General features: G+C 32.4%; 1 protein-coding gene across 1 annotated transcript in view; it reads right to left on the bottom strand.

Annotated features, from left to right (window-relative positions):
* LOC145326566 (protein lev-9-like) overlaps positions 1-13983 on the bottom strand; it is an 80322-nt gene extending 66339 nt beyond the window's left edge. The window contains exons 1-9 of the mRNA XM_080169940.1: positions 13860-13983; positions 6702-6822; positions 6126-6245; positions 5747-5809; positions 5483-5567; positions 3727-3831; positions 3038-3075; positions 2098-2168; positions 973-1065 (exon numbers count right to left, since the gene is read on the bottom strand). Coding sequence (XP_080026066.1) covers positions 973-1065; positions 2098-2168; positions 3038-3075; positions 3727-3831; positions 5483-5567; positions 5747-5809; positions 6126-6245; positions 6702-6822; positions 13860-13951 — 788 coding nt within the window. The 5' untranslated portion in view covers positions 13952-13983. The remainder of the gene's footprint in view (positions 1-972; positions 1066-2097; positions 2169-3037; positions 3076-3726; positions 3832-5482; positions 5568-5746; positions 5810-6125; positions 6246-6701; positions 6823-13859) is intronic.
* Between the last annotated feature and the right edge of the window lie 5273 nt (positions 13984-19256).

Genomic DNA, 19256 nt, shown 5'->3' with positions numbered 1-19256 from the left:
ACTAAATAGTAGAGAATCACGAAACCTTTATAAAAATAAATATATCTGTCTTTTGTAGCATGACCGGCTGACCGACTGACAAAGTAAGTTGTTAAGTGGTACTAAAGTCAGCAGTCTATCTTAGATACTAGACTTACGGACTGAGAAAAAAAGTGCATTATAAAGTAGCTTTGCTACTAAAATGTTATAAAATATATACCTATCTCAAATGAAAAGGTTATGATTAAATAAGCCATTTAACTTAATTAATTCCCAAAATTTGTTAGTAGTGAATCTACTCTATATTCAACTAGCGGCTTCGTCAGTACCCTCTAGGGGCTTTGCCCCATGAAGTAATAAAAAAAATAATAATGAAAAATAATAAATAAAAAATTGGAGGTGCCCCCACTATTTTCGATTTAAAAAAAATTGAGGGGAATTTTTTTATTTTTTTGAGGGGGGTTGGTGGTGTCCTAACCCCCAAAAAAATAGCCTAAAACCCCCACAGGACCAGTAGGTATATTCCCTGAAGAGTAGAATCCGATCGGATCAGTGGTTACCGAGATATTAAGGGACAGACGGACAGAAAGACATCAAGCTACTTTGTATTATAGATTTATGTAATAACTAGCGGCTACGCCCCTAGAGGCCTCTAGGAGCACTTTAAATGTTGTTGTTTGTTAAAGTTAATTTTTTATGTACGATACCACCTTATTTGACGTTGAAGTCTCCTCTAAATTTGAAATTTTTTTGATTTTTTTGTCATTTCTCTTGGGAGGGTGGTGGTACCCTCCCCCAAAATAGTTATAAACCTTCCCGGGACTTATGAGAAGCTACCCTGTTAAGGAGAACCCGATCGGTTCAGCGGTTAGCGAGATCATTCGGTACAGACACACAGACATCCTGTTACTTTAGTATAAGGATATATCAATAAGTATTTTAAAAATGTACAATTTATTCTTTTAAAAAGACTTGCAGAAAAATACAAAATACCTGTAAGAGGTACAGCTAAAAGATTTCTTTCCGTTTCTGGGTACATCAGGAGGTCCACATTCTATAGGTTTACAGGTCAAGTCTGGTCCATACCTACATATAGATAGATATATAGAATATAGATAGAAAGATAGATGAATATATCAGGAGGTCTATATTATATAGGTTTACATGTCAAGTCTGGTCCATACCTACATATAGATAGATAGATAGATATATAGAATATAGATAGATGAATATATCAGGTGGTCCACATTCTATAGGTTTACAGGTCAATTCTGTTCCATACCTACATATAGATAGATAGATATATAGATGATGAATATATCAGGAGGTCCACATTCTATAGGTTTACAGGTCTAGTCTGGTCCATACCTACATATAGATAGATATATAGAATATAGATAGAAAGATAGATGAAAATATCAGGAGGTCCATATTCTATAGGTTTACAGGTCAAGTCTGGTCCATACCTACATATAGATAGATATATAGAATATAGATAGAAAGATAGATGAATACATCAGGAGGTCAACATTCTATAGGTTTACAGGTCAAGTCTGGACCATACCTACATGTAGATAGATAGATAGATATATAGAATATAGATAGATGAATATATCAGGAGGTCCACATTCTATAGGTTTACAGGTCAAGTCTGGTCCATACCTACATATAGATATATATAATATAGATAGATGAAAATATCAGGAGTTCCATATTCTATAGGTTTACAGGTCAAGTCTGGACCATACCAACATATAGATAGATATATAGATATAAAGAATAAATATAGATGAATATATCAGGAGGTCCACATTCTATAGGTTTACAGGTCAAGTCTGGACAAAACAAATATTTGAACAGATAGATGAATAGATAGAAAGACTGAAGGATAGACAGATAGATGGATAGACAAATAAAACTATTGTTAGATAGATGGATAGACATATAGATGGATTAACACTGTAACAGATATATTGAAGGAAAGACGTACATAATGCTGGATGGACAAAGAAATGGTTAGACAGATAGATGGATTGACAAATAGACAGATAGATGGATAACAGATGGAGGGTAGACAGATAGATGGACGAACAGACAAAACAAGAAAGAGACACTTACCAAGTAGCGGTGCCATTCATGTAGAAACATTTTGCATTGTCAAATCCATCTCTTCTATATCCGGGATCACACTAAATAGGAATTCAATTAAGAGATCTTAAGGGATAAGACGATAAATTTAGAGATAGAGATAAAAATTAATTCTTTGAAGATTAAATTATCAGTTAAAAACTTTGGACACTTTTCTCACTTCTCTTCCTTTTGATTTTTATTGCAACGGAACTTATGCTCTATAATTCACTTTGTTCGTTTGTCAATCCATGATATTTTTGTGCTTCACTTCTTAATTATGTTGCCTATTACATAGTTTTTTTTTTATTTCACCCCAAATTGGCCATTACTTTTAAAATATTTTCCAGTATAGCTTAAAACCGATTCAATTTAAAATTCGCTGGATTAGAAACAGTTCCTAGTAATACTGAAAAATCATCTACAGCATTGCATTACAGACAATTTTCCACAAATTCTAATGTAAAATCGTAAAATTAAATCAGTTTTGTTAGCCTAAGCCATCAGCCTCTAGGGTCTAACAAAACTGGTTTGAATCTTAAAATTTTTCATTTTAATATCCGCGTAAAAGCTGTCTATATTATGCTGCGATAAATAATTTTTATTAGAAATACTTAATTTTGCGTGATTGTAACAAAAACCTATTGTAATCAATTTCACATTAGTAAGAAAATAAAGCAATTCGAGTACATTTTAATGATAGATGGAGGAATATTAATTTCAATGTTTTTACTACAGCATAACATATTTATTATTCATGTTCAGACTTTTTTTATCAAATGTTTATCATAAAAAATATACAGCAATTTAATAGCAAAATTTATTATTTATATTTGAAAATGTAAAAGCTTTTCTATGATTAGAGTTAAACCGTCCAACAGTCCATACGCAACGGATAGCTAATATCTTTGAATTATAATTATACAAATACCTGATAAGCTAATTCTGTATCTAAATCCCAGTAAACCTTCACAAAAAATATATATCTTTTTCAAAGCAAAATAATCCTATTATATAAAGTAGTAAGTGTTTTTTGTCTGTCCTGAAGGATCTCACTAACCGCTGAACCGATATTGTTCTCCTTTACAGTGAAGCTTTTTATATGTCCTGGTAAGGTTGTAAATTATTTTTGGGAAGGGTGTCATCCCCCCTGAGAAATATTTGTTTTACTTTTTTGAAACTCAAATTTAAAATGGGATGAGGTCGACTTTTCTCCCTCCTACCTTAATGGCCCCTAAAGGCTTTTAGGGGCGTATCCGCTAGTAATAAATAAATAAATAAGTTTTTTTTTAGGTTTGTGCTTTAAACTTAGGATCCATCATACAGTCTGTATGTTACAAGAAACGCTTCCCCAGTCACCCCGTTTTATCTAGCTACTCTATAATCCACAATGTCTATTAGCAGCGAAGATACTATTTACTTTAATAATCATCCTTTTTGGTTTTAGAAAACAGTAGGTCTCTATGAAAACTTTGTAAAATTGTTCGGTCATGTGTGTTAAGATCATTTTCTTTATTGTTTCTTATTTATTTATTTTTGTAAAGCGAAGCTTTTCTATAATTATTAAATATCCATTTCATACGTTCAGTGAAAATTGCAATGCGAAAAAAATATATTCCTGTTCGCCCGTTCCATTGTGGGAAGCGTTTGGGATATTTGGGGGAGTTCCACAGTAGTAGGGGGAGACTACACCCCCAGACATCTCCTTACAGATAGGGGGTATACCTAAATATAGATAGATAGATAGTTCCACAGTAGTAGGGGGAGACTACACCCCCAGACATCTCCTTACAGATAGGGGGTATACCTAAATATAGATAGATAGATAGTTCCACAGTAGTAGGGGGAGACTACACCCCCAGACATCTCCTTACAGATAGGGGGTATACCTAAATATAGATAGATAGATAGTTCCACAGTAGTAGGGGGAGACTACACCCCCAGACATCTCCTTACAGATAGGGGGTATACCTAAATATAGATAGATAGATAGATAGTTCCACAGTAGTAGGGGGAGACTACACCCCCTGACATCTCCTTACAGATAGGGGGTATACCTAAATATAGATAGATAGATAGTTCTACAGTAGTAGGGGGAGACTACACCCCCAGACATCTCCTTACAGATAGGGGGTATACCTAAATATTATAGATAGATAGTCAATAAGAGAGATAAATAGATAGAATGATAAGTACACTTAAATGTCTGTTTGCGAACCTAACTGAGTCATACCTTAGATATAAAATATTTCTTCAGATTCCTTGACCATCTAACTCTCACCTGCCACTAGCAGAATAATTTTGTGACTGTAGACCAACAAGTTTATACTATACCTGACCATCTGCCACTAGCAGAACAGCTGTGTGACTGTAGACCAACAAGTTTATTCTATACCTGACCATCACCACTAGCAGAACAGCTTTGTGACTGTAGACCAACAAGTTTATACTATACCTGACCATCTGCCACTAGCAGAACAGCTTAGTGACTGTAGACCAACAAGTTTATACTATACCTGACCATCTGCCACTAGCAGAACAGCTGTGTGACTGTAGACCAACAAGTTTATTCTATACCTGACCATCACCACTAGCAGAACAGCTTTGTGACTGTAGACCAACAAGTTTATACTATACATAACCATCTGCCACTATCAGAACAACTGTGTGACTGAAGACCAACAAGTTTATACTATACCTGACCATCTGCCACTAGCAGAACAGCTTTGTGACTGTAGACCAACAAGTTTATACTATACCTGACCATCTGCCACTAGTAGAACATCTTTGTGACTGTAGACCAACAAGTTTATACTATACCTGACCATCTGCCACTAGCAGAACAACTTTGTTACTGTAGATCAACAAGTTTATACTGTACGTGACCATCTGCCACTAGCAGAACAACTTTGTGACTGTAGACCAACAAGTTTATACTATACCTGACCATCTGCCACTAGCAGAACAACTGTGTGACTGTAGACCAACAAGTTTATACTATACCTGACCATCTGCCACTAGCAGAACAACTGTGTGATTGTAGACCAACAAGTTTATACTATACCTGACCATCTGCCACTAGCAGAACAACTGTGTGATTGTAGACCAACAAGTTTATACTATACCTGACCATCTGCCACTAGCAGAACAACTGTGTGATTGTAGACCAACAAGTTTATACTATACCTGACCATCGGCCACTAGCAGAACAGCTTTGTGACTGTAGACCAACAAGCTTATACTATACCTGACCAGTGACCATCTGCCACTAGCAGAACAGCTTTGTAACTGAAGACCAACAAGTTTATACTATACCTGACCATCTGCCACTAGCAGAACAACTTTGTGACTGTAGACCAACAAGTTTATACTATACCTGACCATCTACCACTAGCAGAACAGCTTTGTGACTGTAGACCAACAAGCTGATAACCCTCGTTACAGCTGTATGTTGCTTTGTCCTAAATAACATTTAGGTAAGTAAAAAGCAAGACGAAATAAATAGTAAGCGAAGCACAAAAAATCATGGATTATAAAACGGACAAAATGAGTTGAAGATATATGTTACAAATGTGTAGCATGTCAGAATTTTCTTTCATTTTTATAAACAAGTGTTTTTATTGCTCTAATAAATGATTACCTGGAAGTGCCTTCCATAAAGATGGACCTGTCCATCCTGCGGATCTGCCAGTTCAGGACACTCCTGTGTTCAGGTATAGAGTTATAGCAATGGCGTGCACAGAGTTTTTCCAGGGGGCAGTATTTCTTGTGGTGGAAAGTGGAGAAAACATGCATTCCCATTTTCGATTTTTACCACCTTAACCCCTCTTCTCACATTTATTGCTATAAAAGAAAAAAATTGAAAAGTTGATGACGATACTTAGTAAAATAAGGCTATTATAATTTTGGTTTTCTTTATTTAACTTTAATTTAGTATTAAGGAGGAAAAGCAACATATGAACAATTTTTATCACGTAGTTTTAAAATTTTCAACATTTACTTTAACTCCATATTCCTGCCTTCTCTGGTCTGATACAGGACATGCCACAGGGGCCGTCACAGAGACACAGCTTGCGGTCATTCTGACAGTCAGCGTCCACAGCACAGCGACGCATACAGGTCAGCTTTAGGGATCGAACCTGCAGTTTTAAAAGGTTATATATTTATCTAATTTGAAAGAACCCAGTAAAAGTGTCTGACTATGACGTCAGAAAAAATTAATAATTAACCAATAAGAGACCGCTATATATTTTACTATTGGTCAATTACAGTGAATACTGGCTTCTCATTGGGTAATTGTTATTTTTTTCTGACGTCATAGTTCGACACTTTTACGAGGTTCAATTTGAAAGATATGGAAAAAATGAGGCTTTTATATGTAAAGAAAGATAAAGAAATGGAATTACTTTTTCCCGCGATTTTTCCCAAGTGGATCGAACAGTCCATACTTTTTTACGTTTTTGTCATACCAATACATGGTACTAGCCTAATCAAAAAGGAAACTAAAAGCTTTACACAAATCTAAAAAACACCTTTTTTGACTACTGAAGGAAATTTACAATTATAGAGTAGCTTCGCTACCAAAACTAAATAACCTGTGCATCATTTCTAATGGGACAGGGTTCATCCGGCAAACTTCGTCTGAGATTATTTATAAAAGGATCTCTATAATATGATATCTTCTCTTTACCCCCTCCTCCTTCAAAGGATCTGTACCTTAATAGAATTAGAACTTATTAAAGTAGGTATACCTATTTACCTAGATGTAAGTATATAGGTAAACTACGTCGGAAATGGAGTTCTAAAGATAAAACTAAATTGATATAATGATTGTTTTTCTGCCCACTCCTCACACTTCGGATACAGAGCCCCTGTAAGATTGGGGCGCAGTCGCTAGTATTATAAACCACAATAAAATTAACATTTAAAAAAAGGTAATATCTGTAGCTGTGGAAACTGAAGCAGTAGAAGCAGCAGAGCCGTTGATAAAATATATGCGCACAACCTAAACTCCTATACTAACAAAACTGTAAAAAAAGCAAGCTGAAAATTACTGAATAAATGAGGAAAAAGTTGAGACTAATTTAGGTAATGTGCCCATAAATATTATCCTAATTAGCCTTAGTATCATATTATGGATAGTAAATAAACATTATGCAATATTTATAAACGTGACCTCAAATATCATCATTGTAAGATTTCTAATATACTCTTTTCCATAAAATTAATTTCTAAAATATAGAGATAATAGAGGGTACTAATGTAATCCATGATAATAGAATTAGGAGAGAAGAAGTATAGTGTGAACCCTTTTTCGTAAATCTGACAAAGGAACTCCTCCAGCTGACAAAAAACTTTAAAATAATTTCTAGAAAGCTAACTTTATATTAAGGAATTCAACAATTCATAGCTAACTTATTAAAGGATTTGTAATATGCTTTACACTATACTAGAAAATAAATTTTAACACGATATATTTTACGTGAGAAAAGCTTTATCTTAAGAAATGCGACTATTTACAGCTGATACTTTATATGAACAAAATGAAAAAAATATGCTCTTTCCTTTACACAGTACAACGCTAGGTCCTGTTGAAAACGTAACGAACGTACTGTTGTATTGCTATTTGTTGTTATTTTATTTTTATATAATTCATTTCGAGGTAAACATGAAACAAACTATGAATTTATGTATTTTAAATGTTTATAATAGATACGAATTACGAATTAAAGATTATAAATCATGTACATTTGAAGTCCGAGATATTATTGTTTGTTTTAATAGAAACTCAAGAAAAAAATATGATTTTATTAACTTAAATTCATAAAGGGATTTTTATTATTTTGCAATGATTGCAATAGATGAAGCATATTTATTATTAATGCACAGATAAAACATAGATGTGAAACAACAATATGAATGCAGTACTTTATGTAATGGACTTGATTCGAGTAAAAGTTGAAAGAACAGCTCTAATTAACTCTAATGAAAAAACTAGAAAACTTCAGTTTAATTCAACCAATGAGATTTCATGTATGCTCGGATGAGATTCATTTATTGGCTCAATCAGACATTACCTCTCTTTCTTAGTACCTTTATTTCTGTGATATTTAAGGCTGCAGAAATTGATTTTTGAAAAAACGTATACTCATTTTTTTAAATTATAGAAAGGCTTATGAAAATTATTCAGATCAAAAATTGGTGCTTTCCATAAACATTGAACCCACTTCCCTCCCTCCCCCTTATTTAGAAATTGATAAAATGTATTTGCGATGCCCCAACCCTACGGGGAATCAATAACCTAAACTAACCTGACCTAAAGAAATAAACAGACAAAAAACTAACCCACACAGTTTCGAATTCTAAATATGGGGGGGGGGGGTTCTGTGTTTGACAAGCGTCTTTCAGGTAAACCAACGAAAGCCCTAACCTATGAAGTTCTACTCTACAACTTATTTTGTATACCTGTCTAGTGTCTTTTTGACCGTCCATAAATATTGCCAGAAGCAATAGTAAGGGAGTTCAAAGTGCAATACTGCTAAGTGAGTAGATAATAATGTGTGTAACATATTGCTTATAGGTTTTAACATGAAATATTGCTAATCTTCTAAAAAGATGGATGGCCTTCGAAAAATATAGGAATATCCTTATATATATGTATATGAATGTCTGTGTGTCTGTCTATTTTACAAAAGTAAACATTTAGGAAAAAATTATCGCTTTATTTTATAACACTTTATTTTACCCCCCCCCCCCCCTCCCCCCTGAGGAGCTAAACATGCGGTGGCCTAACCCTGCCGAGATACTTTGTTAAAAATATCACCTTACCTAACCTGACATGAAAGTATAGATAGGCAAAGTAAAAGTATAGATGAGGCACGAGCTATGTGTTACTATATGGGTACCCTGTGTCGACTTTTAATTGGGTCTTTATATAAACACAGAAAGTCGATAAAAAGAGCAGAAAGCAATTTTTTGTAAAACAAAATTGACCCCATTATTTTTAATTTAATTCATAATAAAGGGCGGGAGGCCGGGGTTCTTTGGTCGACTAAGTCCTTTCAAGGAAACTACGGTAAATTTAATATGCATTCTGTGCTGTGGTAATAATTTGTGGATGTAGTCATTTGGCGGAATTGATTGTACACTACTGGTTGTGTGTTAATCAGAGAGAGCGGGGACAATGGGCTGTCTATTACACTAGTCCCCAAAGTTTTATAATAACGTTTTCTTATTCGTTGACTTAACAACTTTGGGGACTTCAATGAATTTTGATTCATTGTGTTCAGTGTTCAAACGTTTCAACCAATGATCTTAATCTACAGATGGGTTAATTTTGTGATCATCATTGGGGATGAACGTGCATCAATTTATCGGCCATTGTCTTATCCCTTTATATCCCAGGTGTTGATTGACGCGGAAAGTAATGAGTTTATCGGATATTTTCCATAGTTTAACCCATTTAGTATTTACATAATGTTGCTGTATTTCAATAATAGCGCAGCAATACTATGATAAGAGTTGGTCAAAACGTCCATTCTTACTCTTGCATGCGCTTAACGTCAACCCACAAGAACTTTTTATATCATATAATTATTCTTTTCAACTTTTCAAAATTTTTGAATAATGATTCCTGGGACAATAAGTTCCGACAATCTGCAAAGTTTATTGTTCGTTTGTCCTTCCTTCTGATTTTAGAGTTCGTTTTTATGGATGTTGTCATCCTGGTTTGATATAATTTTCCTTGCAAAGACATTATACCCATCAACAAAACCTTACAGAGGCTTCTAATTTGATTATAAATGTTTTTTTTATTTGATATTAGCTGATACGCCTCTAGAGGCCTCTTGGGGCGAGTTTCTTTTGGAAGAGTGTTACTAACCATCCCCAAAATATTTATAAACCTTCCCAGGACCTATGAGAAGCTAACCTGTAAAGGAAAACCATATCGGTTCAGTGGTTAGCGAGATCCTTTGGTACACATACACACAGATCCTGTTACTTTATTATAAGGATCTTTACTGTTTTATAAGAACTATTACAATGTTTCTCACTATCTCTATAAAAAGGTGCAAAAATACTCTAAGCATAAGAAATGATTTTACCAAAAACAAACAAGAAAAGGCGATAGAAAGAAGCAGAAATTAATTTTTTTATTTTTTGAAAAACTGAAATCCTAAGTTATTATTATGTATGTATTCCTGTGATGTCCTTTTATATATAAATTTTAATTTAGTCAAATGCTCTTATTTAGTCAAACCGTTACACACAACTGACAAAAAATTACCCACTTTTTCCTTATTCTATATTTTAAAAATGCCGAGTTACTCTTCATACCAGTAATACATCATGGCAACTGATTTTTTCAATTGAAAACAAGAAATAATCAAAAGCACGTAAATTAAAATCATATGATTTAAACAAGGGGTGAATTTACATCGTATTGTAAAATATTCTGGTCCCCAAAGTTTCTTTAAAGACATTTTTCATTCGTTGGATTAAAAATGTTTGCGACTTTTATACAATTATGTTTGTGTTGTACACTGACAGTAGCCAGAACTTTTCAACCAATAATTTTGATCTACATAAGGAGTAATTTTATTTATCATAATTGGGAGGGTATATGAATATATCGTCTATTGTTCTATTCTTAAGATCCTTAGCTTAGATAGAATATGAAATATTTTCGTGTTTTACATAAATGTATGTATGTACATATTATAAATTTATATAAGATAAACATATGAATATTATTTACAAAAATAGAATTGTATATCATATCAAATATTTCTTACAATGTAGCCAAAAATGAAAGGGGACCTTAATTTTAAAAAACAAGCATGATAACATTCGTAGAAGCGAAGCTCTAAAATCAGACGATAGGACAAACGAACATTACCTAAAAGTAGGAAGATTGTATTAGATACAATTGTTATAAAAAAGGTTAGAAAATCAACATGTTTTAACATATTTAATCTACGAACTTTCACGAAACGATTATAGAGCTGCTACGCTTTCTAAATTGTACTAGGAATTATCAAGCAAAGTTTGAAATCGATAGGACAGTTTTATTATGCCTAAATTAACGTCAAGAGCTAACGTAAAGACGGAGGGCTTTAGACCGTAATTATAGAGAAGCTTTGTTATTAAAATTAATGAATTATTGAATTACAAAAACTTCCATATATAATTAACATGATTGACAAACTGTAATGTTCCACATACCAAATCATTACTAAAAACCTATATCTACAATCTAATTGATATTTGGCCAAATAGCTCTTGAAAAATTGTCTGTTTTATATAAACATAAAGTTTGTTATAAGAAGAACAATTGGACAATCAACATGTTTATTCCCTAAGAGAAATACATGCATACTTTGGAGATAGGACAATTGAAAATATATATACATTCATTCTAGTTTGCTAGCAATTTCTGAAATTTTTATTTTGGTAGCTTAAAAGTATTATGGGTAAGATTGATCTATCGTCCAAAGTCCTCAAAGGATAATTTTAAAATTCTAATAAAGGGATAAGACAATGAAAGATGATTTGATCCTTACATAAATTCTTGAATCATGGAAAGAAAACGAAGTATTTTTGTATTTTCACAGTACTTTTTGATAGGTTATTTTAGGTTTTTTTAGGTAAATTTTAATGATTGCCCGCAGGGTTAGAGAGCCCTCCTCAGTTTCTAGAAATAGGAGAAAAGCTCCTGTGAAAATACGATGAAACCCGCTACTTTGTTTTCCTTCCATGATTCCATGATCTAAATTCTTTAGTCAGAATATTTCAAATCAACATTTTTATATCCTTAGAACAATATATTAATGATTCAATTAAATCAACCATTTCCAATTCATTGTGTACTGAAATCTACCCATGATTACTTAAAATAATTTTTAAAAATGTATATAAATTGACGTGAAATTTTAAAGGCATAATAGATGCCAAATAGAATTTTATTTAACCATGATTAGAGATCTTATATGAAAACACAATGGCGATATATTGATATACATCTAATGATGATAAACAAAATTACCCCTTTTGTAGATTAAATTACTGGAACTAGTACTAGTTTGAAACCAACCAATCCAAATTTAATTGTTTCTGACGTTTTTGAGGCAACGAATAAGATAACATGGTTATTAAATTTGTGTACCAATGTAAATTACAGCCCATTGTCCCCTCCCTCCCTGCATGCTCAATATTGAACATTTATCCATGTATCTATTACGTTTCTGGTCTTTCTTTTGGACTGGGTGTTGAATAATGCAGAGAGAGAGGGGACAATGGGCTGATTATTACACTAGTCCCCAAAGTTTTAAATTAACGTTTTCTTATAAGTTGGCTTAACAACTTTTGGGGACTTAAGATGAATTTGATTAGTTGGTTTATTAATTTGAGTGTCCAAACATTTCAACCACTAATTGTAATCTACATAAGGGGTAATTTTGTGTATCATCATTTGGGATGTACAATGTACATTCATTTATCAGCCACTGTCTTGTCCCTTTAGATCCCTGGACACAGATCATAAAGATCATAAAATAATTCAAAATAAAAATTATTTGTGTAAAGGTTTGGACAGCCAATTCAATAATCTAACCCACCATAATTTCTAAAATTACGAATGAAATACTTTAAGGGGTATTGTCCCCTCCGTCCCTGCAATAAATAAAATATGGATATAAAAAGAAAAACTTTCTATATCCGTACAAGGAAAAATCAAGATACACTAAAATAGACTTGGTCAATATTGAACTTTTTTATGTTTTATCTTTTGTTTTTTAAAAGGCTTGGACTTAAGATGTATCTTTATTTGGACATTTAAACTAATTTTAGGTAATCTCTAAATAGAATAGAATTGTCTTCGAACTTAGATCTGATAATATACCCGTCAATAAAAGAAGGACTTTTCCATTTAAAGTGCTTTGTTTAGCACCGACGTACCGACTGTCCCACCCCCTCTCTTATTTCTCTTATAATTAGATTAAAAATAAGGGTGGGGGGGTAGTTTTTCGGTTATCAGGCTAGATTAGGTTATGTTGTGTACTCTACAGCCCTGCAGGGGTACGATCCCCTTATTTTGAAATAATAAAGGGAGAGGGGGGGGGTATCAGTTCTCGATAGGCACTTTGTGGGAAAGCACCAAAAAAGCCTCTTTTGAACAGTGCTATACCACAATAATACAAATTGGGTATAATACACAAGAAAAGGTACGCGGCATAAAACTTTTTTACATGCATATCGTGTTACATACAGTTTATGCTCCTTTATTTATATTTTATTAGGGTTAAAAGGTTTCAAAGAATTTTTAATATTTCTACAAAATCAAAGGATCTAAAGGGATGAGAAAATGGACGATAAATTGATATCCATCCCAAATGATGATAAACAAAATTATCCCTTCTGTAGATTGAAATTATTGGTTGAATAATTCAGACATTAATTGTATAGAACCAGCTAATAAAAATTTTAAAAGTTTTTATGTAAACAAAAGATATTAAATTATGTCATTTATAGTCCAATTTAAAATTTAAAATCAGAAGCAATGTGATTGGTGGGGCTGTGTTGCCCCCCCAATAAAAATATATATAAAACATCTAAGAAGCGAAGGACAAAAAAATTATTGATGGACAAACGGTGTTAGAGATCATTGGTCATAAAAATAAGGGATGAAGAGAAACAAAAGAACAAACCCTAATTATAGAAAAGCTTCCTTTTTAAAAAAAAGTATAAAACTTTACCTATGATGTCTCTGTCGTCTTGAATTAGCAAAGCTTATCCCAAAAATGATTAAAAACAAGCATAATTTTATGCAAGGCACTCGCAGCAACATTTTCAATGTGATTTAGATTTTTATTTACTTCTGAAATAAAAAAAATGCATTAATTATTTTTCAAGGCGTAAAAAAGTTGTAAAGTTGTTGAAATTAAGAAACTTTGTTAAGGGTTATCCCATCCTCTCACTTCCAAGAACAAACTCCGCCCATTTCTTAAGCCTTTACAATTTAATCCACCATTCAGGGCTAAGGTCAAAATCCACCCCCCTCCTCCCACAATTTTTTCTCCTCCTTCAACAATCTTACCTATCACATCTCCGCCTATTTCCTAACCATTCCAAAAATCTCTTTTAAAAAATTTGCCCCGCCCCCCAGGTCAATACAAATAAGGCCAGAACTCCTCCTAATGAAAGTTATAATTTAATTCATTTTTTTTAGTTTTTATTTCATAATCCTGTTGACAACTTTCAACATAATTTGTGACAATTTTTTATATAAACTTTTGTTCATATTTATTGTTATCTTATGTCTCATATCTAATTTTTTAGACAAAAAATTTGTATAAAAATTTTCAAAATTGAAACAAATATTTCTAAGAGGCGAACGCGGATATTTTCATAAATTAAGTAAATACTCTTTATATATAAGTAATCCTATACAATACAAATATGGTACACACTAATTGACCAAGAGACCTTGGCATACAGGGATAGGTCACACAATCTTACCATGAGGAGAGGGGACATTGGGCTGTTAGTGTTTATTACAATAGTCCCCAAAGTTTTTTATTCGATTACTTAACAACGTTGGTGACTTTTCATTGGTTGGTTTATTAAGTTGAGTTTCTAAACATTTAAACCACAAATTGTAATCTACAGGACGGGTAATTCTCTCTCTTTTAAAAAATTCAATTAGGTTAGATTAATTTAACTGCCATTATTCTTATATCCCTGACAATGAAGCAAAATTAATGGTTAATTATCATGTAATTGCCTTATACATGTATCCCTGATTAAGAGACCAAGTTTAATAGTTATTTCAATAGAATTATGAGACAAGAAGAATAATGTATAGTAAAACAATTTGTCACAATCAAAGAGGAACTTTTACATAGTTTTTAAGAGGATTTATCATCGTTTATTCAGTATTGACTAAAACTATTTTATTAGATTCTTTTAGTAATTAAAATATTTTTTAAACATTACAAAAAAATATTGCACGTTACTTTATTATTATTATTTTTACTTTATATGAGAAAATTTAGACTACAACATTATCTTAAAAAAAGATACAGAATAATTGTTTTTTAAAACTGGTATATCATATGTTAACTACCTGAGTATAAACTGTAATCCTTTAGTTTACAGAAGATACTTCTAAAATAATAAATAGATTGTGCGTGGTATGTACTTTCAGATCTCGTCAACATTTAGAACAATTAATGCTTAATATTCGGATACAGGGTTTTGATTTTATTAGAGGGTATTATTGCGTCAACACCTTAAAATATATGAACCAACGAAATAAAAAAATATAAAAAAATGCATCATGAAAATTAATTTCAAAATAAAAATTGCACTTATAAAAATGGAAAGGCTCGTATTTTATTATCTAAGTTGAATAGTATTTTTCCTATTTTTTAAATGTATAAAAATCTATAAAAATTTAAGGAGTAGTGTCACTAACACCCGTCCGAACGAAATTTGAAAGTTATGAAAACTAATTGATCTATGGGTTTTAATTAAGAAATTCGACCGTTTATAGCCGACTTTTTTTATGGGAAGAAATAAAAAAAATAAGGCCTTTCATACCAAAATGTGTACAGTTTCTACCCAATAGCAGGTCTGCCGAGTTCTCCCAGGATATTTTTATTGGTGGAGCGTTATTACCCCTCTTTCTTAGTACCTTTATTGTTATTTCTTTCATCGTATTATAAACCGCTTTCCGCGGATATAGAATGCACCACGGGGCTAAAAAACTGGTTTTAATCTTATGATTGTACATTTTTATATTCGTAGAAAGCTGGATATAATACGATGCTAGACATAGTTTTTTTGTATGGATAAGAACCGGTTCCTATCCACCGGATTTGAATGATTACGAGAAAATTAATTATCAATGACAGTTTTATCTTCATTGAAATGGATTTAGGATATACGTGGATATATTGACAGAGGAAAATTGGGAATAGTCCCTTTCGTATTATTTTTAAAATGGCCTTTATGGGTTATTTTAGGTTAGGTTATATTGGGTTAGGAGATTGCCCCACGGGGTTAGGTAATTGGCCCCGCAGGGTTAGAGCCCCCCGCAGGGGCTAGAAATAGGAGAAAAGCTACTGTGAAAAATACGAAGAATCGCCCCATAAGGCTCGATGTTACGAAAGGGACTATAACCGGAAAATTTGTTGTCATAGCTTCCTAATGTGGGATTCATTTATTGTTCAGTACGTTCATCCTGTAGGAGAGGAAGGGATGGAGTTAAGGGATTGGATGGAGGATATCATTATTTCAGCTAGCTGCGAGCATCATCTGGTGAAACCTCCAATTAATAATATATTAATTTTCATTGATGTATCTGAACTCCACAAGTAGGAAACCAAAGTCGGTATCAATTATAATATAAATCAATTAGGATATAATCTAATTAATATTGGACACGAGATATCCCTTAATATATAGTAGCACAGATTCTCTATAAGTAGGATAAGTCCGCATTCTAAGTCGCTACAGAAAACCCTCTATTTTATTTTGAATTAAATTGAAAGGCGTGGATATTTCGTGATTTTGAGTTTTAGTCCTTGGTTAAGTTAGGTTAGGTTCAATTTTGGGTACAAGCCACTGAAGACCACAAGAAGATAAAAAACTATCCCCCTTTAGTTTTAAAATTACTATAAAAATTAGGGGGAGGGGGAGGGGTGTTATTTGCTCGCTAGGCACTTTGAGCGAATAAAAAATTAGCCAAATTTCTATAATTTTACAGACACACATTTTGGAGACCTTCAAATTTGAGGCAAAATAGTATGAATCTATATTTAATATATATAAATTGATCAAAAAGTAAAAATAAAAATTACAATGTAAAGAAATCATATTTTCAAATGCAAATCAAAGGATTTACTTAAGTCAAAGTGTTTTAATTATAGTTTTACTGCATTCTATTGCTTTGATTCATAAAGACATTTTTAGTAGCGGAGCTACAATATGGTTAGGGCCTGCTCTTTCATTAGAACAAGTAGTTTAAGAAAATCCTAATTTACCTTACTTTAGTATAGAATTAAAAAAAATGAAAGCAATAAATAAATCAACTTATCATTAACAAGTAGGAACTAAAGAAACATTAAATCAGAATACAAATAATAATAATTCACTGTTATTGTTGAAAAATCAATCAAAATTAAAGTACTTGATTTGCGTTTAACGTAGATAGTCTTCTTTAAATTTAGTATTAAAAAACAAAAATTTACCTTTTCTAATAAAGATTATAGAGCTATTATACTTTGTAATTCCTGCAGGCGGACTTTTCCTGCGTTTAGAAAAGCTTCGCTTTACAAATATTTAAATATTTTTAATGCTTAGAACGAAGAACACCACCCAGCGATAAGGCACAAGAAATACTAACGGACGGAATTATTTTATATTGAAGAGAATACTTATATTGAGAGAATGAGAGAGAGAGAGAGAGAGAGAGGGAGGAAGACACAGAGAAAGGTGTAAAACCACGAGAAACCGTGGCTGGTTCCTTGACTAGTAATTTTCCTAATATCACACAACTACTATTGCATAATATATGATGTAAATGAGATGTGAATTTTGCATTAAGGAGGATATTAGAATTACCTTCGTAGATTTTGTCATTTTGAGTTTGAATTTGGCGTTGTATTGGGAAGGGAGGTGACATTGGACTGTAAATTGCACTGTGAATCAAAGTTTTAATATATCATATTTATAGCACCAAAAACTTTCTTACTTCTATTTAATTTGTTTCTAAACCTTTAAATTATTTCTCGATTTCGTTTTTAACTGTAGTGTAAAGGGGCTAAAATATAATTTAATTCTATTCTCATTTTAAGTCCTTTACAACTTTTCAGAAAATAAAATGAGACGCCAAGTAGGAAATTTAGGTACTACAAAGTAAATAAATATTTGAACTTCTTCGCATCCAAATAGTACTAATTAGCAGGGCAATGATAAATTACTTCCATTTTTATGAAAAAACAATAGTAAAGTATAATATATAAATATCCCTAAACACTAAGGGCGAAGCCTCTGTTCTTATAATAAAATAACAGGATGACTGTTTGCACCGAAGGATCTCGCTAACTGCTAAACCGGTCAGGTTCTTCTTTAAAGGGTAGCTTCTCGTAGGTCCCAGGAAGGTTTATAACTATTTTGGGGGAGGGTACCACCACCCTCCCAAAATAAATCACAAAAAATCGACTTGAACGCAACACAGACATATTTCTAAAATTATGTATTTGAAAAAAAAACATTTAAAGTGCCACTAGAGGACTCTAGGGACGTAGCCGCTAGTATCTAGTAAAGTACGATACCAGGATAAAGTTAAATAAACTAAATAGCTAAACCTAATATTATTTTTATTGAAAATAATTTTGTGTTCATGTTTTCTTAACTTTCGTTTTTCTTTTATATTGTTTTTATAGATTTCTACGCGCAGACTTTGTTCTTTTAAGCTTAACTTTTGTAACTTCCTATCAGGGTGTCGGAGCCGTTTAATTTTGATGCGGCTCTGGAAATACGGCTCCGGCTCCAGCTCCAGCTCCTACCTTAAAATTAGAATATCAATTTTTTTTTTCATTATTGAATTTGATAAAATAAAATAAATGATATAAAATATTTTGCTTTTATTTGATTAAAGCTATATAAAAGTAGAAGGATGTGTGTCTATTTGTTAAGTAACAATAGTTTTTCAGTTTATTATATGGAAATAGACCGTTGCCAAATTATAATATTACTTTAAAAAAATCATTTTTAGCTAATCCGGAGCCGGAGCCGTTTTTAACGAAAAATACGGCTCCGGATCCGGCTCCACCAAAAATGTTTCTGCTCCCGGCTCCGAAACACTGCTTCCTGTTGTAAAAATTTGACTAATTTTATTTAATAATACTGATAGTTTAGAACTAGATGATAAAATTAAGTATACATAAAACAACATGTCTGCCTGTAACTGAAGATTTCCCTAACAGCTAGATCGACATGGTACTCCTTTACAGTGAGACTTATTATATTTTTAGGGAAGGTTTATATCTATTTTAGGAGAGAGTACCTTAAACCTAAATATCTTATATGTATATGTGCTATTCCAGAAAATATTTGTTTGAAACCAATCATTAAAAGAGTGAATA

This window comes from Acartia tonsa, chromosome 1, assembly GCF_053477335.1.
Source record: "Acartia tonsa isolate MP-2025a chromosome 1, ASM5347733v1, whole genome shotgun sequence".
Classification (NCBI taxonomy): domain Eukaryota; kingdom Metazoa; phylum Arthropoda; class Copepoda; order Calanoida; family Acartiidae; genus Acartia; species Acartia tonsa.
This window is presented reverse-complemented; position numbering and strand designations above follow the sequence as displayed.